Below are 20,913 nucleotides of genomic sequence, written 5' to 3'. Positions count from 1 at the left end.
TGATCCAAATTGAAGTAGAATGTCGAAGGGCCCAACACAACTCACTGTCCCAAATTTCGGCGACATCGGACAATAAATGCGCCCTTTATTAATCCAAAACCTTAAATCTAGAGATCGTTCTTTATGGCAGCTATACTCAAATCTAAACCGATCTGAGCCAAATTGAAGAAGAATGTCGAAAGGACTTACACAACTCATTGTCCCAAATTTTAGCAAAATCGGACAATAAATGCGCCTTTTATGGGCCGAAAATATTAAATCGGTGGATCGGTCCATATGGCAGTTATATCCAAAACTTGACCGAACGGGGCCAAATAAAGAGGGGGACGTCGAAGGGCCTAACGCAACTCACTGTCCCAAATTTCGGCGACATCGGACAATAAACGCGCCCTTTATGGGCCCAAAACCTTAAATCGACAGATCGGTCCATATGGCAGCTATATCTAAATCTTGACCGATCTAAGCCAAATTCAAGAAGGATGTCAAAGGGCCTAAACAACTCACTGTTCCACATTTCGTCGACATCGGATAATAAATGGGCCTTTTATGGGCCCAAAACCTTAAATCGAGAGATTGGTCCACATGGCAGTTATATCCAAATCTGTACTTATCGGGGCCAAATTGAAGAAAGACGTCGAAGGTCCTAACACAACTCACTGTCCCAAAATTTTGGCAAAATCGGTCAATAAATGCGCCTTTTATGGGCCTAAGAATCTAAATCGGCGGACCGGTCTATATGGCAGCTGTATCCATGTCTGTACCGATCTAGACCAAATTGAAAAAGGATGTCGAAGAGCCTTACACACTCACTGTTCCAAATTTCGGCGACAGCGGACAATAAATGCGCCTTTTATGGGTCCAACACCTTAAATTGGGAGATCGGTCTATATGGCAGCTATATCAAAATCTGGACCGATCTAGACCAAATTGAAGAAAGATGTCGAGTGGCCTGACATAACTCAATGTCGCAAATTTCGGATAATAAAAGTGGCTTTTATGGGCCTAAAGACCCTAAGACCCTAAATCGGTGGATCGGTTTATATGGGGGGCTATATCAAGATAGAGTCCGATATAGCCCATCTTCGAACTTAGCCTGCTTGAAATTTTAAACTGTTGTTTATTTAAACTTCTCGGTACCTGAACCGGCCCATACTTGGACATAAAGGGTAATTTTTTAAGAGCTAAGGAAAGTTAAAATAAAACACAAAAAGTTCAGAAAAATTCATGAAATCTTTTTTTGAATCGATAGTACGGTCCATATTATTTAATGTTTGAAGATTATTTAATGCAAATGTTGACTGTGGCTGCGCCTCAAAATAGTCCGTCCGCTTAGTCCAATTTTGACATACTCTTTCCAACATTTCCAGAATCCCACGAATAAATGGTTCAATGTTGTCTTCCAATGCCTAAGACGTTAAATCGCATGATCTTGGCGGCCAGTTGACCAATACCGAAGGTGAAATAAAATATTCACCGAATTCGCCTCTAAATAAGTCCATTGTGCTACGCGTGCTGTATGGCATGTTGCACCGTCTTGTTGAAACCACATGTCATGAAAGTCAAGCTCTTGCATTATGGGCAAAAAAAGATGGATATCATCTCCCGGTAGCGCTCACCATTCACAGTTACGTTATGATTCGCACCACTTTTGGAAGAAGTACGGTCCAATGATGCAACCAGCCTACAAACCGCACCAAACTGTAACTTTTTCTAGATGTATTGGTTGCTCTTGCAATGATTCTGGCTGATCTTCACTCCAAAATCGATAATTCTGCTTATTATTGATCTAAAAATGAGCTTCGTCGCAGAATACAATTTTTTGATAAAAAAAGTCGATAATCGACCAATTTTCCAAGAGCCCATTCACCAAAAATTCTGAGTTGCTAAAGGTTGAAAGGCTTCACACGTAAATCCTTTCACAAAATTTTTCACGTTGTTGAGTAACAAAGGCCCAAATGTTGCGAACGGCAACGAATCGATAATTGTTGGTCATCATTAACATTGGCCGATACAGCTGCGATGTTTTCTTTAGTTCGAACTCGTAATGTCATAATAAATGTTTCCCCAATATGTACCTACCCTACGATGTAGGGTAGAAACCCGAGGAGGACCGACTGGTAGAAGTTCAGGGAACAGATGCAGAAATTGGGATCTCCTAGGGGGCCTCGGGAGGACGCAATGGAACTGGAGACTGCAGTCGATCTTGTCACGGGATGCCTGAACGAGGCCTTTTTGGTGGCATGTCCCGAAAGAATACCACCACGCAAAACCAACCAGTCATGGTGGTCATCGGAACTGAAGGTGCTCAGAAGGGAGAGCAGAAAACTTTTTAACAAGGCCAAGAGGGAGAACACGGCAGAGGGCTGGGACGAGTGTCGTGACGCCCTAGGCAAGTTCAACAAGGAGACGAGAAAGGCGAAGAGAAGTTCCAGGGCGAAATTTTGTGGGGAATTGGAAGGCACTAGTGAGGCATCTAGGTTGCGCAAAGTGCTCTCGAAGGATCCCATCACGCCTAGCTTCCTGAGGAAGGACGACGGTACTTACACTGAGAGTGGACAGGAGACGGTGGAACTCCTGATGGAGGCTTATTTCACAAGCTGCCAGGAAGAGGTCGGCGATCAGGACATCGCAATACCTACACTTGTGGTCTTAACGGATGACCTCATCAGGTACATCGTGGACGAGGTATTTTAGTCGGCCGGTCCTGACGGAATTATCCCGGCACTGCTGCAGGAGTCCTTGGAGTCAACCTGCCATGGCTTGAGTAGATCTTCGGGACGAGCCTGGCATGGTCCTACATACCGAGGGCATGGAGGGAAGTCAAGGTGGTCTTTATCCCCAAGGCGGGAAGAATAAACAACATTTCGAATAAGGATTATAGGGCTACTAGTATGTCATTATCATTGAACCTCGTGAATAATGAAATCCTGATGGATCTCGGTGGGGACGGCACGAGGATTATCTCATATGCGGACAACATCGTGCTGCTGTTCCGTGGCAAGTTTCTGTCAACGACCAGTGAGATCATGGAAGGGTCACTGAGGAGGTTGTCGCGATGTGCTACCAGAAATGAGTTGAGGTCCAACACAGAGAAGACGTAGCTGGTGCTCTTTACGTGTAGATATAAGATACCGGAGTTCAGACTCCCGTCCTTGGACACGGTCAACCTGCGTCTGCCGAAGGAGGCGAAGTGCCTAGACATAGTGCTCGATGCGAAACTGTCCTGGAAGAGGAACACCGAGGAAAGAAGCCGTAAAGCACTGTGCGCTTTTTACTGCTGCAGGCGGATGTTCGGTAGGAAGTGGGGAGTGATTTCCAAGTTGATTTATAGGATGTATACGGCCATCGTGAGGCCAGTACTGTCCTATGGAGCACTGGTATGGTGGAACGTCGTAGAGAAGAGGCCGCGTGCGAAAGTGTTCGAGAAGGTCCAGATACTGGCCTGCGTCGGGATCATAGGGGCGCTGAGGTCCGCACCGCAAGCTCATTTGGGGCCTATATATGCGCCGTCAGGGTCGCGCTTAGGCTGGGAGAGCTTGGCATGCTAAGGAGGATGGTTGCAGCCACAGTGCGATTCTGGGTGTTATGGATACGGAGGATGTCCGACTACCTGGCGCCAGGGCCGACTGTAGTGAGGGCATTCGCGATTCGTTTTCCTGAGAGGGACGAGTGGAGGGCGGATGGTAACTTGAGGAGGATGAGACCTCGATCTACACAGATGACTCCAAGATGGAGTCAGGGACTCGGCATGCTGAAGGAGGATGGTTGCGGCCACAGTTCGATTCTGGGTGTTATGGATACGGAGGGTAGACTGGGGAGGATCTCCGACTACCTGGTACCAGGGCCGACTGTAGTGAGGGAAGTCGCGTTTCGTTTTCCTGAGAGGGACGAATGGAGGGCGGATGGCGACTTGAGGCAGAGGTCTGGGGCTTACCGCCCTCGAATCTCAGAATTTATGTGGACAGTATGGCGGCGCTCAGGGTCTTGGGGTCGAGGATGGCGGACTCGTTGGAATCCCTAAATAGGCTCCGGGCCCACGATGTAAAGCTGACATGGGTTCCTGGGCATGAGGGGATTCCAGGAAAAGAGAGGGCGGACTAGTGCGCCGGGCGGACCAGTCATCGGTCTTCCCTTCGTGCCATTTGTCGAGCTACTGAACACAGTAGATGAGATGGCCAGGGCGGCGTCGGTGGCGAGGTGGGACACGGTAGATTGTTGCCAAACTGCGAAGGTGTTATGGCCGGTCATCGACCGGAGGAGAACGAGGGAGTTGCTGGCGTTCGATAAGAAATCGATATGTACTTTGACAGGGGTCATAACCGAACACAATGCCATAGGCCGCATGGCGGCGCGCATGGGTGTACCGCACAATGACTTCGGTAGGAATTGCCTCAATGAGGATGAGACTATTGAGCACTTGCTGTGTTCCTGACGGGTCTGCAGAGACGTAGGCTCTCCTTTCTGGGAAGCCGTTTCTTCTATGATCTGTACCAGTGGTATCTCTCCTGCGATTTGTTGAGGGAACAATATGTTTCCGATAAGAGGTCGATAAGTACTTTGACAGGGGTCATAACCGGACACTGTGCCATAGGCCGCATGGCTGCGCGGATGGGGTACCGCACAATGACTTCTGTAGGAAGGAGGATGAGGAGGAGACTATTGAGCACTTGCTGTGCTCCTGTTCGGGTCTGCAGAGATGTAGGCTCTCTTTTCTGGGGAGCCGTTTCTTCTGTGCTCAGGGTGAACTTGGGAATGTACCTCTGATATCTCTCCTGAGATTTGTTGAGGGAACAGGATGATTCCGACGGGGGGGTGCGTAGGGAAGGGCGGTTCTTCACCTCCCTTTCTCTCTCTAGGTTATCACAACGGGCCAAACTGGCCTCCGAGTGAACTCACCTTTGGTGGGAGACCCATTCAACCTTACCTAACTTTCAGGGAATAACTGTAGGGTATAGAAACAAAAACACAGGTGTTAGCTTTCACTTTGTCTTATATGTCAATAAAAATAACTAAAAATCATTATTTGCTCATCATTTCTTTTCATTTAAACGTGCTCACACTTTTTTATTTGAAAATTTCATTCAAAATGATCGAAATCTTATCATTGCCTAAACGGCCCAAGGGAATTCCGATGAACCGAACAGCAACATCAAATTTGGAATCCGGGTTACCTTTGAATAGTTTACCAGGATGGGAGGAGATACCCTTGGATTGTAAATTACCCATGCTGAAATCTCCTGGAAATCAAGTCATCTTCACCAAAAGCAAAATCGGTCAAGTAAAGCATAATGACAGGTAGGTGATGAAAGTGAAATGTGATATTGCTTTTCCATTATTCGAGAATTGATTTTCTCAGTCAAGAGTTTGAAGTGACACCCTGTGCCAGTTTCCCCGAATACAGTCCCTTACAAGATAAAAATCTCAGAAGTTTCTTTGCAAATGAGAAAAACTTGAGGAGGCTTAGAGAAAATGGAGAAATTACTCCGGATAACTATGTGATAAGCAGTCTAAAGGATTTCAACAAGTTTCGCCAAGAATTACATAAACGCGGTGGTATGAAGGAACAGAAAAAAAGGGTGGGTAAATTTGTCGTTGTAAAGCACTCATCTGAATTAAAGAGACTGTTCAAATTCAGATGTGTGCTTTACAACTTACTCTAGTTGGAATGATCCATGATCCATTTAACATCTCCTGCTGATGATTTTTCTTGGTCGAAAATGAAATCGCGATACAGCAAACCAGTCAAATGCTTTCAGCAACAACACAATCTTTGCTGACTTTTTCATGTTTTTTGCTACACTATTATTTGAATAGAAAGCATTAAACAATGGTCCAAAGCCGGGCAATATCCTGCAATGGAATCCCAATAAAACTAAATTTCAGTAACATTTTCTCTTAATATAAAAATGCAATGAAATTTTCTCTAAAGTCAAAATTTCCATGACATTTTTACTGACGCAGCCTGCTATACTAGCACAGCGTCGTTGGCCCCTACGGAAGATAATCAGAATTAGCGAGGCCTGGTTGTTGAATCCCTGGAGGAAGAGATAATGGCACAGTTCGGCTAGGTGTAAGAGGTTCGAACCCGCGGTCGGGAAATACTCTGGTTCGGCACGTTGCGTATGAGGTCGATCATTACGCATGACCTCGTGGGTACACCACTATACCTGAAGAACGGAGAACCGAAAGTTGGTGCAACTTTCGAGTTACACGGTACCACGTCAGCTGATCGGGCAGTTGAGCGCGGTAAGTGTGTTACGCCATCACATTTTAATCGAAGAGATGGTTGTAGACTCAACTAACGGGTTTGGCACCACAGAATATGGTTAAAAAAAAGCGTAGTATGCGGGATACGTCATAACGCTTGGGTCGGACACCCGGTTACCTCTGCGCGGGATAACTAGAGCACCACATTGGCTGGAACTTTGAGCTTTGACCTGTGTGGTATTCATTGTTATCACAAGAAGCTTAGATGTGAGCTATTGGGCGCGTCAATAGGTTGCGGACATTGGAACGTTCTATACGGAGTAGCTGCAATTGGAGTGGCAGACAATCAGCGGTATCGAACGGAGAGTCTCAGAGGGAGGCCTGCCGCCTCCGTCTCTTATGAAAATACTGAATGCCTATGATGCTCGATATGACAAGGCGAGTTATTGGCTCCTTTAAATAACCAAAGGCCATAATGTGGCGATTGGTAGTTTGGTCCGGAGCGACCTTGCTCACCTATAGGAGCTAGACGAGTATCGCCACCTCCACTTATGTGCATGTGACTACAACAACAACAACAATAAATCGGTTGAAAACACGAGCGTTGAACGGCGTACATTACCAAGCTTTGATTGGGGACACTGTTGAAGACACGGCTACCATGCTCGGCACCACGGGACACTGTTCGAGGAAGCGCGCTGAGCGGTATGCTTCAAAACACTTAAATAGAAGACACGGTTGAATACCGATTTCAGTATCATGGAAGACGATTCGAAAAGGCGCTGTAAGGTGTTCGTCTGCACATTTAAGTCGTCTATAATATAATACGGTCCTGCAGGCGGAGATCCGGACGATCATATAATGCGTGAGGTGGTGTGGTGCTAACGGACGTCGAGTGTCAACATCTTTATGGACAGTAAAATGCCCATAAGGGCAATAAAAACCAGGACGGCAAGGTCACGGGTTCGGCACCATGCTTGATTTTTCGAAGAAGACGAGTGGTAAGCGTAATATGTCACCAAGCTTTGGTCGGGGACACTGTCGCAGTCGCGGCTACCAGCTTCGGCATCATGGAAGAAGGTTCGAAAAGGCGTATTAAGCAGTATAAGTCTTCACATTTAAGTCGATCATAATATAATACTGTTCTGCAGGTTGAGTTCGGGGCGATCACGGAATGCGTGAGGTTGTGTGGTGCTAATGGACGTCGAGTGTGAACATCATTACGGACAGTTAAATGGCCATATAAGTAAGAAGGAGATTAATGCCTTTTCTGAGGCAAAATCCTGCTCCTGGCAAAACATTTGAAAACGAGTAAAAAGGCCTTAAGTTCGGCCGGGCCGAACTTTGGATACCCACCACCTCGGGTATATATGTAAACCATCTTTCGTCATAATCCGGCGAAAAACGCGCAATTTATGCCCCCATAGCAGTTATATTGAAATATGGTCCGATTTGGAGCAATTGCAATCCAATTTTGTAGAACAAGATATTGGTATTTTTGGTAGCTATATCCAAATATAGACCGATCTAAAGCACATACGACACGGACAAGTCACCGTGTCAAATTTCAGCGAAATCGAATTATAAATGCGCCTTTAAGAGGGCCAAGACTTTAAATCGAGAGATCGGGCTTTATGGCAACTAAAGGGTGATTTTTTTGAGGTTAGGATTTTCATGCATTAGTATTTGACAGATCACGTGGGATTTCAGACATGGTGTCAAAGAGAAAGATGCTCAGTATGCTTTGACATTTCATCATGAATAGACTTACTAACGAGCAACGCTTGCAAATCATTGAATTTTATTACCAAAATCAGTGTTCGGTTCGAAATGTGTTCAAATTTTGACAAATTTTGTTCAGCGATGAGGCTCATTTCTGGTTGAATGGCTACGTAAATAAGCAAAATTGCCGCATTTGGAGTGAAAAGCAACCAGAAGCCGTTCAAGAACTGCCCATGCATCCCGAAAAATGCACTGTTTGGTGTGGTTTGTACGCTGGTGGAATCATTGGACCGTATTTTTTCAAAGATGCTGTTGGACGCAACGTTACGGTGAATGAACACATTTCGAACCGAACACTGATTTTGGTAATAAAATTCAATGATTTGCAAGCGTTGCTCGTTAGTAAGTCTATTCATGATGAAATGTCAAAGCATACTGAGCATCTTTCTCTTTGACACCATGTCTGAAATCCCACGTGATCTGTCAAATACTAATGCATGAAAATCCTAACCTCAAAAAAATCACCCTTTATATCCAAATGTAAACCGATCTGGGCCAAATCGAAGATGGATGTCAAAGAGCCAAACACAATTCACTGTCCCAAATTTCGGTAAAATCGGACAATAAATACGCCTTTTTTGGGCCCAAGACCTTTTATCAAGAAGTCGGTCTATATGGCAGCTGTATCCAAATCTGAAACAATAAGAGCCAAATTAAAGAAGGATATCGACTGGCATAACACAACTTACTGTCCCAAATTTTTGAAAAATCGGACAATAAATGGCCTTTTATGGCCCCAAAACCTTAAATTGATAGATCGGACTATATGTCAGCTATATCAAAACTTGGACCGATCTTGTTGAAATTGCTGAAAGATGTCGAGGGGGCTAAAATGACTCACTGTCCCACATTTCGATGAAATCGGACAATAAATGCGCCTTTTATGAGCCCAAGACCTTAAATCGAGAGATCGGTCTATATGGTAGCGAAATCCAAATCTGGACAGATCTGGGCCAAACTGAAGAAGAATATCGAGTGACCTAACACAACTCACTGCCCCAAAATATGACAAAATCGGCTTTTATGGGCCTAAGACCCTAAATCGGCGGATCGGTCTATATGGGGGACTTTATCAAGATATAGTCCGATATAGCCCATCTTTGATCTTTACCTGCTGATGGACAAAAATAAGAATCTGTGCAAAGTTTCAGCTCAATAACTCTATTTTTAGAGACTGAAGCATGATTTCAACAGACAGAGGGACGGACATGGCTAGATCGTCTTAGATTTTTACTCTGATCAAGAATATATAAACTTTATATGGTCGGAAATGGGTATTTCGGTGTGTTGCAAACGGATTGACAAAATAAATATACCGCCATCCTTCGGTGATGAGTATAAAAATGATCGGATGTTTATTTCATAATAAAGAGGAAGGCATGCCGTTATTGAAACAGAATATCGGCCAAATTGCCACCATGGTCACTCTCATAGGACCATATCTGATGGTTCAAAATAACACTTGTCGTTGGAAAACCCTATGGTATTCAGGTGTTGGAAGTCCATGCAAGGCCACCATTTCTCTTCTTTTTCTGGCCCAGCGTGCCGTACACACTTTCCTAGGATTTGATAAACCCTTTGGCTGCACATTGCAAATTTTGCCCATGAACATTCCACGAAGGAACAGGGGCAAACTTCTCACATATCAATGAGTGCAGTCCGATTCAAGTTAAAGCTCAATGATAAGGGGCCTCCTTTTTATAGCCGAGTCCGAACGACGTTCCGCAATGTGACACCTCTTTGGAGAATTTTAACATGGCATAGTACCTCACAAATATTGCCAGCATTAGGAGGGGAAAACCACCGCTGAAAATTTTTTCTGATGGTCTCGCCAGGATTCGAACCCAGGCGTTCAGCGTCATAGGCGGACATGCCAACCTCTGCGCTACGGTGGCCCGTTGGCTAGTAACTCAAAAATCTTTCCATCAAAGATTGCGTGCATGGGGAGTTGCGCGTGGCATATCGCAACTTGGCCACCGTAACTCAGAGGCTGGCATGTCCGGCTTTGACACTGAATGCATGAGCTAGAATTCTGACTGACGGTTTTCTTCTCCTAATGCTGGCAACATTGGTGAGGTACTATGCAATGTAAAAACTGTTCTTCAAAAGGTGTCGCACTGCGGCACGCCGTTCGGACTCGTTTATAGAGAGAAGGCCCCTTATCATTGAGCTTAAACTTGAATCGGACTGCACTCATTGGCGTGAGAAGTTTGCCCCTGTTCCTTAGTGGAATATTCATGGGCAAAAATTTCCAAAATTGACATATCGCAATTTGAAGGGCCGGTAGTTATTCATCACGACTGGTGGCAGTGGATGGCCACTGTACCTTCCGGAATTTCTGAAGCTCTCGGTCCAGGTCTGCATTCTCCTCTGCTCTTCTAGAATAGGCTCTCTTACGAATAGAGGCCCGCTACATTCATGTTCTGCCGTTGGTGTCGGCCCTTGCTCGAAATTGGTTTAAAAGACTCCAGAAAGGCTGGGTTATGCGTGCACCAATCTACGCCAAAAGATCCAGGCTGAAAATCCCAACTTCCGACGCATCCGGCATAAGTAGGAACCCGATGGGAACCCTCAGATTTCCCAGGTCAACATCAGTCTTAACCTTACTATGGACTTGATACTGCTACTTATCGGTTAAGGTCATGTTGGCCAGGTAAGGTGTCCAAAAACCGTCCCCGCTTAGGGTGCTCAAGAATGCTTTAGAGAAAATTTCAAGTATGTTTTTAGAGAATATTTCATGTATATCTGGTTTTCAAAGGAAAGTTGTTTGAAATTTTTGAAACTATAAACTAAATTCCTTTCGTTTCTCTCCCTTCTTCCTCGCTTCGCCATATTGCATACAGGAGGACGAACAACGTGATCGTGCTCTTATAGCCTATGCTGAGTACATTTCAAAATGTGATTACCAAAATTTAGCAAATCGTCGAGATTATCGACAAGAAGCCATTCAACGAAAAACCCAAACAGATCAGCAACGCCAAGAGCGCAATAAAAAAATCTGGCAAACCAAATTGAACAAAATAGCCTTGATAAAAATGCGTCAGGATGTGAAGGCAACCACTATTGAACATCAAAAGTTGCTTCAACAGCTTCGCATGAAAAGGCATTGGGATAGAAGCCATGATATCTATCGCCGAAAACACAATGCCCTCGTAAAGCATTTGAGTTTTAAAAGTGATCGCTTCAAGAGAAACATGAAAAAACTAAGAGAAAAATCTTCACGAAATACCGATGAGAGACTGATAAATGCTTGGAATAAACGCATAGCAGAACGTATAGCAAATCAAGAGAAAATTCGCAATCTATTGGCGAAAATTGAAAAAGAGAAAAAAGTTAGTATTGAGAAGCATAAGACCAAAAGTCAGGAAAAATGGTTGGCCATTCAGAAGGCTATTAAAAACCGAGCCATGCGCAATAGAAAAAAATTTCAGTTTCATATTCGCAAAGAGCAAAGCGTTCCACCCAATGAGCCTGGAGCCCATAAATCATCATTTTGTGCGGAATTTCAAAGTAGTTTCGATCGGCTTCATGAGGCTGATGTGTGTAAGGCCTTAAATGCCGTTTTGGATTTGCAAGACGACATCAAACTACCCTTTGCAGCCGATGATCCCATTTACAAAGCAGTCGAGTTTATAATGCAACACATTTTGCAGAAACTCAATAAGGATTTGTCCGGCAATAAGGTGGCCTATCAAAGTCTATATGAGCGCATTGATAAGTTCTTCGAGGATGCCAAGAAATTTGTGATATTTGTTTGTATTGTAGAATGTCGGAAGTTTTGCTCCTCTTTATGGTTTCTTTGTTTTTCAGAGATCAACTCAAATCATATCTGCCGCTCGAAAATCAATGGGAGATGCTATGAGCCACAAAAGTTATGAAAAGGATTTCAATCATGACAAAGCGAAATCATTTTCTAAGCGCACCTCAACGGGCAGAGTATCGTTTAATGGAATTTCTAGTACCATAGGCATTTCGAGCTATGAAATCCATCCCCTGATTAAGGTCAAAGAGGTGGGACATAGAAGACCCACACCTGCGGTAAGTAAGGGAAATCAAGATCTCAAGAAAACTGCGGACAAAATCTTTTATTGGAAAGTCATTGCAAGACACTGACAGAGTGAAGGACAGCTTAGCTGACATAAAGGTTTAACAATTCAAACGACCATTTTTTCTATAGTGAAAATATTTATATCCTACCTCACACAGTGGGATAAAATCGAGAAAAACTAAGTAAAAAAATCTGTCGATTAAGAATGGGGGTAGAGATAGCTCTACGAAATTTGGGAACGGTTGTAGCTGAGATATTAGCAATACGTATCATGTGCAAGGTTTCAAGGAGGTTAATGCACTTTTTGGCAGGCACCTAAAGTTTATCACCTTGGCATTTCGAAAGTTTGTTCGAGCTTCCAAATCTGCATTTATGGTCTAAATGCCGAACCGGTCCCGCTCCGCTGGGCCCTCTTTAACTCTCTAATATCTTTTTAGGGTGGGAACACTTCGCCCTGAATGTGGATATCGTACTCGTGCTATTGTAGCCTATGAGGCTGAACGTGTTCGAATCCTGGCCCGAACATCGGACAAAACGGTGTTTATCCTCTCTTAATGTTGGCGACATTTGCGAGGCACCATGCCATGCATGGTCTTTTCAAAAATGTTTCCCAAAGAAGTGTCGCACTACGGGACCCCGTTCGGACTCGGCTATAAAAAAAGGTCCCTTATCATTGAGGAAAGCTCTCATTGATGTGTGAGAAGTCTGCCCATGCTCGGCTCCTGGTGTTTTAAAAATTGGGGTAATGAGAAGTGCTCTTTAGGGGAGGGATGCCACCTCAGACTCAAATATGGATAGCAAATTCCTGCTGCACTTCTAAATCCCTTTAATTTGAGCCCCATACTGTCATGGCCGGTAAACATTAACCGTTTGGAGTTGTTTTTGGGGCTGGGGCGGCCACCGGCACATTGCACCGAAAATAAATATCAAATTCGTTGTTTATTCCCAACGGAAATGAAGTTCTCTCAAGGGGGTGCACTTGGCTCCTAAATTGAATATCAAATTCGTTTTCTACTCTCTAATAACTTTCATTTGAGTCCTATATTGCCATAATGGGTCAAATAAGCCATTTGACGTATCTTTAGAAGGAAAAGCGCCACCTAGTCTTGAACGCAAATTTTAATGTCATATTTGTAATCTACTCCCAAATGTAATCTGGACCCAAATTTCAATAACATATTCGTTTTCTGGCCTTCAATACCTTTCAATCATGTGCCCATCGGATCACTTTCGGGTGGTGGCGTTTTTGGGGGTAATGGGGAGTGTGCGCCTCCACCTGATATCTAAAAATTATATAGCCTATGTTTCATTCCAGACAAACATACACAATATACGAAAATTTTAAGAAAAACGGTTCAGCCAAGTATCAAATAGTCATAATGGGTTTAATAGTGTTTTTGAGAGGTGGCGTGACCCTTTATACTTCGATCTGATTTTATATGCCACATTCGAAATCCACTCCCGAATACCTTTCATTTGAGCTCCATATTGAAATGAACGGCCAATATGTCTGTTTGGGGGAGTTTTGGGGTTGGGGCGGCCCGATGGGTACTCTACACTCTTCTCTCTCTCTCTCTCTCCTCTACCCTCCAATACCTTTCATTTGATACCTATATTGTCCCGATTGGTCCACTTTTGATTTTGGGTTGTGCTTTTGGCATAAGGGGGAGGGTCCGTCCGTCCCCGTCCCCGTCCGATTTTGAAAAATTATATAGGTTATGTTTTCTTCAAGACCAACCTTCACAATATGCGAAAACTTCGAGAAAATCGGTTTTGACGTTTTTCAGTTTATACGAAACAAACAAACCGAGTCCCATATATCCGTGATTAGCTAATGTGCTCATTTTGGACGTTTTTGTGGGGGTGGGGTGACTTCCTATGCTTCGACATGAATTTGTATGCCTGATTCGTTATCTATTCCGGAATACCTTTCATTTAAGCCCCATGTTGAAATGAACGTCCGATATGTCTGTTTGGGGTTGGGGCGGCCCGATGGGTACTCTACACTCTTTTCTATCTCTCTCCCTCTTCTACTCTCCAATACCTTTCATTTGATACCTATATTGTTCCGATCGGTCCACTTTTGATTTTGGGTTGTGTTTTTGGCATAAGGGGAAGGTCCGTCCTCCGTTCGATATCGAAAAATTATATAGCCTATGTTTCATTCCAAACCAGCCCACACAATATGCGAAAATTTTGAAAAAATCGTTTCTGCCGTTTTATACGAAAAAAAAACAAACCTAGTCCCATATATCCGTGATTGGCCAATGTGCCCATTTTGGGCGTTTTTTGGGGGTGGGGTGACCCCCTATACTTCAACATGAATTTGTATGCCAGATTCGTTATCTTCTCCTTCATACTTTTCATTTGATACCCATATTGTCCTTATCGGCCCACTTTTGATTTTGGGTGGTGTTTTTGGGATAAAGGTGGAGGGTCCGCCCCCATCCGTTATTAACATATTATAAAACCTATTCCTATTTCCTGACCCTATTCGTTATCTACTCCCGAATACCTATCATTTGAGTCCCATATTGTCGTGGTCCTTAAATAAACCAATTTTAAGGGGTTTTTGGGCTAGGACGGCCCCCCAGGTGCTTGGACCCAACTTTTATTATGAAATTCGTACTCTACTCTTGAATACCTTTAATTTGAATCCCATATTGTACCGATTGGTCCACTTTTATTTTTGGGTAGTACTGTTGGGATAAGGGGGAGGGTCCGCCCCCTCCCGATATAAAAAAAACAAATAAACGCAAAATGAATTTTATATATAAGATTTTCAAATTTTGTTGTATAGTGCTCAAAAATTCCTAAAAGTCCAGTTGAGGTCTCTTCTGGTTTCGAAGATTTTCTATGTATAAACAATATTTCGATCAAATGCAAGTATGCACCATGTTTGAACCCCTTGTAGCTGTATCGCAATATAATCTGATGTGGACCAAACTTGCCATAATTACAAAGGCAAATTTGCCCATGAACATTTCAGGCAAACTTCTCACATATCAATTAGTGCTTTCCAATTCAAGTTTAAGTTTAATGAAAAGAGTCCTCCTTTTTATAGCCGAGTCCGAACGACGATCCGCTGTGCTCTATCTCTTGGGGGAGGAGATTTTTACATGACATAGTACCTCACAAATGTCGCCAGCATTAGGAGGAGATAACCATCGCTGAAAAATTTTTTGATGTTCTCGCCAGGATTCGCAACCAGACGTTCTGGGTCATAGGCAGACTTGCTAATCTCTACGTTACTGTGGCCTCCATGTTTTGATGTAGCTCCCATATAAACCAATCTCCTGATTTAACTCCTTGAACCTGTAGACTACGCAATTTTCATCCGATTTGGCAGAAATCTACAATCAATATTTAGCTATTATTTCCAACAGCTATGGGAAGTAAGGTCTTAACGATCTCTAACTCGACATAGGTCGTATAAACCGATTTCCGTATTTGAAAAAGTCATATTGGTCCATGTTTTGATATAGCTGCCATGTAAACCGATCTTGTTTTTTGACTTCTTGAACCTCTATTGCACTCAATTCTTATCCCATTTTTACGAAGTTTTGGACAAGATGTTTGGTTATGACTTCCAACAACTATGCCAAGTATGATCTTAATCGGTTCATAACCTGATATAGCTCCCATAAAAATCGATCTCCTGATTATACCTCTTGAGCCAATAGAGGGCGCTATTTCTATCTGATTTGTGCAAAATTTTGCCTAAAATGTTTTATTTTGGCTTCCAACAACTGTGTTAAGTATGGTCAAAAGCTGTTCAAATCCTGATATAGCTCCCATATAAACCGATCTTAGATCTTGACTTCTTGAGCCTCTATAGCGCGAAATTATTATCCGATTTGGCTGAAATTTAGCACGAGAAGTTTTGTTTTGATTTCCAACAGCTATGTCAAGTTTTCGGAATTTGTATCCATTATAGCTGAAATTTTGTGCAACGACTTCTTTTATAACTTTTAAACCACGTGCTAAAAATGGTCTGAATTGGTCTATAACCTGATGTAGCTCTCACATAAATCGATCTTCTGAATTTACTCTATAGGACGCAATTCATATCCAAATTGGCAAAATGACTTCGACTTTGGTCTACAACATCCAAACCAAGTATGGTCCGAATCGCATTTCTTTTCCATTATCCTTACATTTGACAGCTCTTGCACACTCTCCCCACATGCTACAGTGATTGGCGATGAAGTAAAAAGTAGAAACAAAGTCCTCATGCTACTTGCCGGCAGCTCTTGGAGTGCTGACAAAGAAACCTTGTTGACCTCGTACAAAGCAATTTACAGGTCTGTAGTTAGTTATGCAGCGCCAGTGTGGTCTCGTCAACTCTATGACACGCATCATTCAGATCTGTCAGAATGCCGCTCTTCGCGACGGGTAGTCTCCTCAGTTCTCACGTGCACCACCTCCATCAGGAGACAAAGATCATATTACATGCTGTCTAACAATACCTTCTGGGCTTTTATCGCAGAGATCATCCAAATCCTCATCTTGTGGATAGGTATTCACCGCCCAGAAGCCTTAAGGTAGATCTACATATGATCTAGAGCGTGAGATTCACTAGAGAGAACATCTAGATCAAGCGGCATATCAGGCAGGTCAAGACAACATTCACGCAGATACGGTAGCACATGGCGGTAAATGGCTACCGGGTGAATGTAGTCCTTGGAGAACGACCGCCTCCCATTGCACCTGAAGAAATTGACCTCCCCCGGCAAACCAGAATAGTTCTGGCACAGTTACGATCCGGCAGATGCAGCCGCCTTGACTCCTACAGAGCAAGGTTGGATGCCTACGTGCAGGATGTATGTCCAGATTGTGGTGACGTGTGGTCCACCTGTTTAATTGCCTAGCCAGACCCACTCGAATCAGACCTAGATCCCTCTGGACGCGTCCTATCTTAGAAGCAGAGTTGCTGGATAAGGAAACTCAACTGAATCAAGTTGACTCAAGATATAATACAACACAGTGCTACAAAAACAACGATCCATATCCGACCGTCTGTCTGTTGAAATCATGCTACAGTCTTTAACAAGTAAAAAGGCGTTAAGTTCGGCCGGACCGAACTTTGGATACCCACCACCTCGGGTATATATGTAAACCTCCTTTCATCAAAATTCGGTGAAAATTTCATACCTTATGTCCCATATCAGTTATATCAAAATATGTTCCGATTTGTACCAAATATTAACAAGTACAGTAGCTATATCTAAAAATAACCCGATCTGAACCATATACGACACGGATGTCGAAAAGCCTAACATAAGTTACTGTATCAAATTTCAGTGAAATCGGATTATAAATGCGCCTTTTATGGGGCCAAGACTATAAATCGAGATATCGGTTTACATGGCAGCTATATCCAAATCTGGACCGAATTGGGCCAAGTTGCACAAAAATGTCGAAGAGCCTAACACAAAGCACTGTCCCAAATTTCGGCGAAATCGGAAACCTTAAATCGAGAGATCGGTCTATATGGCAGCTATATCCGGATAAATCCGGACCGATCTGTGCGATATTGCAGAAGTATGTCAAGGGGTTTATCTTAACTCACTGTCCCAAATTTCGGCGACATATGAACCGATCTGGGCCAAATTGAAGAAAGATGTCGAAGGGCCTAACGCAACTCACTGTCCCAAACTTCAGCAAAATCGATCAATAAATGTGGCTTTTATGGGCCTGAGACCCTAAATCGGAGGATCGGTCTATATGGCAGCTTTATCCAAATCTGGGCCAAATTGACGAAGGATGTCGACGGGCCTAACACAATTCAGGCCAAAATTTCAGCAAAATCGGATAATAAATGTGGCTTTTATGGGAGGCCACCGTAGCGCAGAGGTTAGCATGTTTGCCTATGACGCTGAACTCATAGGTTCGAATCCTGGCGAGACCAGAAAAAATTTTCAACGGTGGTTTTCCCCTCCTAATTCTGTCAACATTTGTGAGGTATTATGCCATGTAAAACTTCTCTCCAAAGAGGTGTCGCACTGCGCCACGCCGTTCGGACTTGGCTCTAAAAAGGAGTCCCCTTATCATTGCGCTTAAAATTTGAATCGGATTGCACTCATTGATATGTGAGAATTTTGCCCCTGTTCCTTAATGGAATGTTCATGGTCAAAATTTGCATTTTTTATGGGCCTAACCCGGGGGAATAGTCTATATGGGGGCTATATCAAGATATAGTCCGATATAGCCCATCTTCGTACTTAACCTGCTTATGGACAAAAAAAGAATCTGTTCAAAATTTCAGCTCAATATCTCTATTTTTAAAGGCTGTTGCGTGATTTCAACAGACAGACGGACGGACATGGATAGATCGTCTTAGATTTTCACGCTGATCAAGAATAAATAAACTTTATAGGGTCGGAAATGGATATTTCGATGTGTTGCAAACGGAATGACAAAATGAATATATCCCCATCCTCCGGTGGTGGGTATAAAAATAGACATATTGAACTGAAACAATTTTTTTTTTTTTTTTCATAGGCAGGTTCAGATGATTTGAAGATGGGCTTTATCGGACTATATCTTGATATAGCCCACATATAGGCCGATATGCCAATTAAAGGTCTTAAGCCCATTAAACTCACATTGTTTATCAAATGTCGCTGAAATTTGACGCAGTGATTTTTGTTAGGCCCCTGGACATTAACACGGTCCAGATCGATCTATATTTGGATTAAGCTGCCATATATACCGATCTCTCAATGACATGTGTTGTGCCTATGAAAGGTGGATCAATTATCCGATTTCGTTGAAATTTGGCATAGTAAATTACTTTTGCCCTCTCGACATTCGTACCGAATATGATAAAGATCGGACTATGTGTGGATATATCTGTCATATATACCAATCTCTTGGTTTAATATTTTGGGCAAAAGTAGAGTTTATTACTCCATTTTGGTGTAATTTGGCAAAGTGAGCTATGTTAATTTAAATTTTGTCCATATTTAGGGTTCCTTGGCATCCTTTGTTCTGCACTCCAATACCAGTTTGGCTCAGAAAACCGAAATCCCGAATTTATGCCGCAACGAGCTTGTCTTTATTGAGCATTATTTTTCTAAATTCAAAAGAGATTTAATTGTTGGTGTGGGTCGTCGAGTATTTGCGGCCATACAATGCCATTTTGAGAATAAAATCATGGATGTGCGACAAGAATTACTAGGTAAGAACTCAAATTTCCCTTTTAAGAAATGTCAAAGCACTGAAATTTTCTCTTTTCTTATGGTTGGCTTAGAAATCGATCGAAAATTTTTGGTTAAACGCACCACCAAATCTATTCTCAGTTATGCTGTTAATTCTCTAGATTTCGATTCGAATCTGAAATTGTGTATAAGTGCCCTTTCAAGTGATGTAATATGGTCTCTGCAAAAAGTGTTGCTGAAGACGATTAGAGATCCAAGGAGAATTGTTAAGCCTCATTGTAATTGCAATTGCATGAAGCAGGGAAAGGATTTTTGTTGAATTTGGAACAACTTTTAAAAATTGGAATCAATCAATTGACTATGTTGGATTTTTTGTTTAATATGACAACAAAATTGTTAATACAAACAAATTTAAAATATGTCTGTTTGCGCTCTTTTATTTTGATCTTTCAAATCTTTTCATGATTTTTCAAACATCTTCCAGATAATATTCAATGTTTTCTATTCAAAGAATAGCATTGCATAGAATTTATAAAAGTTGCGCAAGTGTGTGTTATTATTCAAAACACTTTGACTGGTTAGTGGATCCTGATTTCTGATACGCCATGTATCTTCATCAACACCTTTTTCAAATTGATTAAGGTACCCTACATACCCAAAGACTATTGAGTACGCTGTAGAGCACACTTTTGTTTCGAAACAGGGCTTAATAAGTCCTCCTACTCTCCTTAGCGCAGCAAGAGAGAAGAAAGCCTAACTTCCCACTAATCCGATACAAACTAATCATCAATGCTAAGTACAACAACGAAATTCTTCGCAATGATGATTAGTTTGTATCGGAATTGTGGGAAGTAAGGTTAAGAAGAGTAAGAGAACTTATTTAGCCCTGATCGAAACAAAAGCGTGCTCCACACCGTTTTCAATAGTCCTTGAATATGCAAATGCAAATTTGCCCATTAACACTCCATTAAGGAACAAGGGCAAACTTCTCACATTTTAATGCAAAATTGCAAATGCAAATTTAGCCCATGAACATTCCACTAAGGAACAGGGGCAAACTCACATTTTAATGAGTGCTGTCCAATTCAAGTTTAAGCTCAATGATAAGGGACCTCCGTTTTATAACCGGGTCCGAACGGTGTGACGAAGTGCGACAACTCTTTGTGGAATAGTTTTTTATATGACTGTCATACCAAATGGCATAGTACCTCACAAAAGTTGCCAGCATTAGGAGGGGAAAACCACCGCTGATAATTTTTATACTCACCAGAATCCATGGTGGTGGGTTTTCAAGATTCGGCCCGGCCGAACTTAGCACGCTTTTACTTGTTTTCCGATGTTTGCGCCAGGATTACAACTCATGCTTTCAGCCTCATAGGCGGACATGCTGATCTCTGCGCTACGGTGGCCTCCTTGGGTATGTAGGGCCCTTTAATCAATTTGACATAGGTGTTGATGAAGATATATGGCGTATCAGAAAACAATTTTTACTAACCAGTCAAAGTGTTCCGAATAATAACACACACTTGGCCAAAGGATATATATTTTTTTTTTTTTGTTTTTTATTTAAGTCTTTAGTTAGTAAATATCCTTACAGACTAATAACAATATATGGTTGCCCAAAAAGTAATTGCGGATTTTTTAAAAGAAAGTAAATGCATTTTTAATTAAACTTAGAATGAACTTTAATCAAATATACTTTTTTTTACACTT

General features: G+C 42.6%; 2 protein-coding genes across 2 annotated transcripts in view; both read left to right on the top strand.

Annotated features, from left to right (window-relative positions):
* Positions 1–20,913, top strand: part of LOC106086704 (uncharacterized) — a 42,896-nt gene that overhangs the window by 10,854 nt on the left and 11,129 nt on the right. The window contains exons 7-13 of the mRNA XM_059361389.1: positions 2,160–2,669; positions 5,182–5,295; positions 5,357–5,576; positions 10,833–11,741; positions 11,800–12,027; positions 19,010–19,220; positions 19,293–19,478. Of these exons, the coding sequence (XP_059217372.1) occupies positions 2,160–2,669; positions 5,182–5,295; positions 5,357–5,576; positions 10,833–11,741; positions 11,800–12,027; positions 19,010–19,220; positions 19,293–19,478 (2,378 nt within the window). The remainder of the gene's footprint in view (positions 1–2,159; positions 2,670–5,181; positions 5,296–5,356; positions 5,577–10,832; positions 11,742–11,799; positions 12,028–19,009; positions 19,221–19,292; positions 19,479–20,913) is intronic.
* Positions 5,049–19,619, top strand: LOC106086706 (uncharacterized). Its single transcript, XM_013251479.2, has 6 exons — positions 5,049–5,295; positions 5,357–5,576; positions 10,833–11,741; positions 11,800–12,027; positions 19,010–19,220; positions 19,293–19,619. The coding sequence occupies exons 1-6, from the start codon at positions 5,087–5,089 to the stop codon at positions 19,517–19,519; spliced, it is 2,004 nt and encodes a 667-aa protein (XP_013106933.2). The 5' UTR covers positions 5,049–5,086; the 3' UTR covers positions 19,520–19,619.

The sequence above is a fragment of the Stomoxys calcitrans genome, chromosome 2, assembly GCF_963082655.1.
Source record: "Stomoxys calcitrans chromosome 2, idStoCalc2.1, whole genome shotgun sequence".
Lineage (NCBI taxonomy): Eukaryota > Metazoa > Arthropoda > Insecta > Diptera > Muscidae > Stomoxys > Stomoxys calcitrans.
The sequence above is the reverse complement of the archived record's forward strand: the minus strand, read 5'-3'. Positions and strand labels throughout refer to the sequence as shown.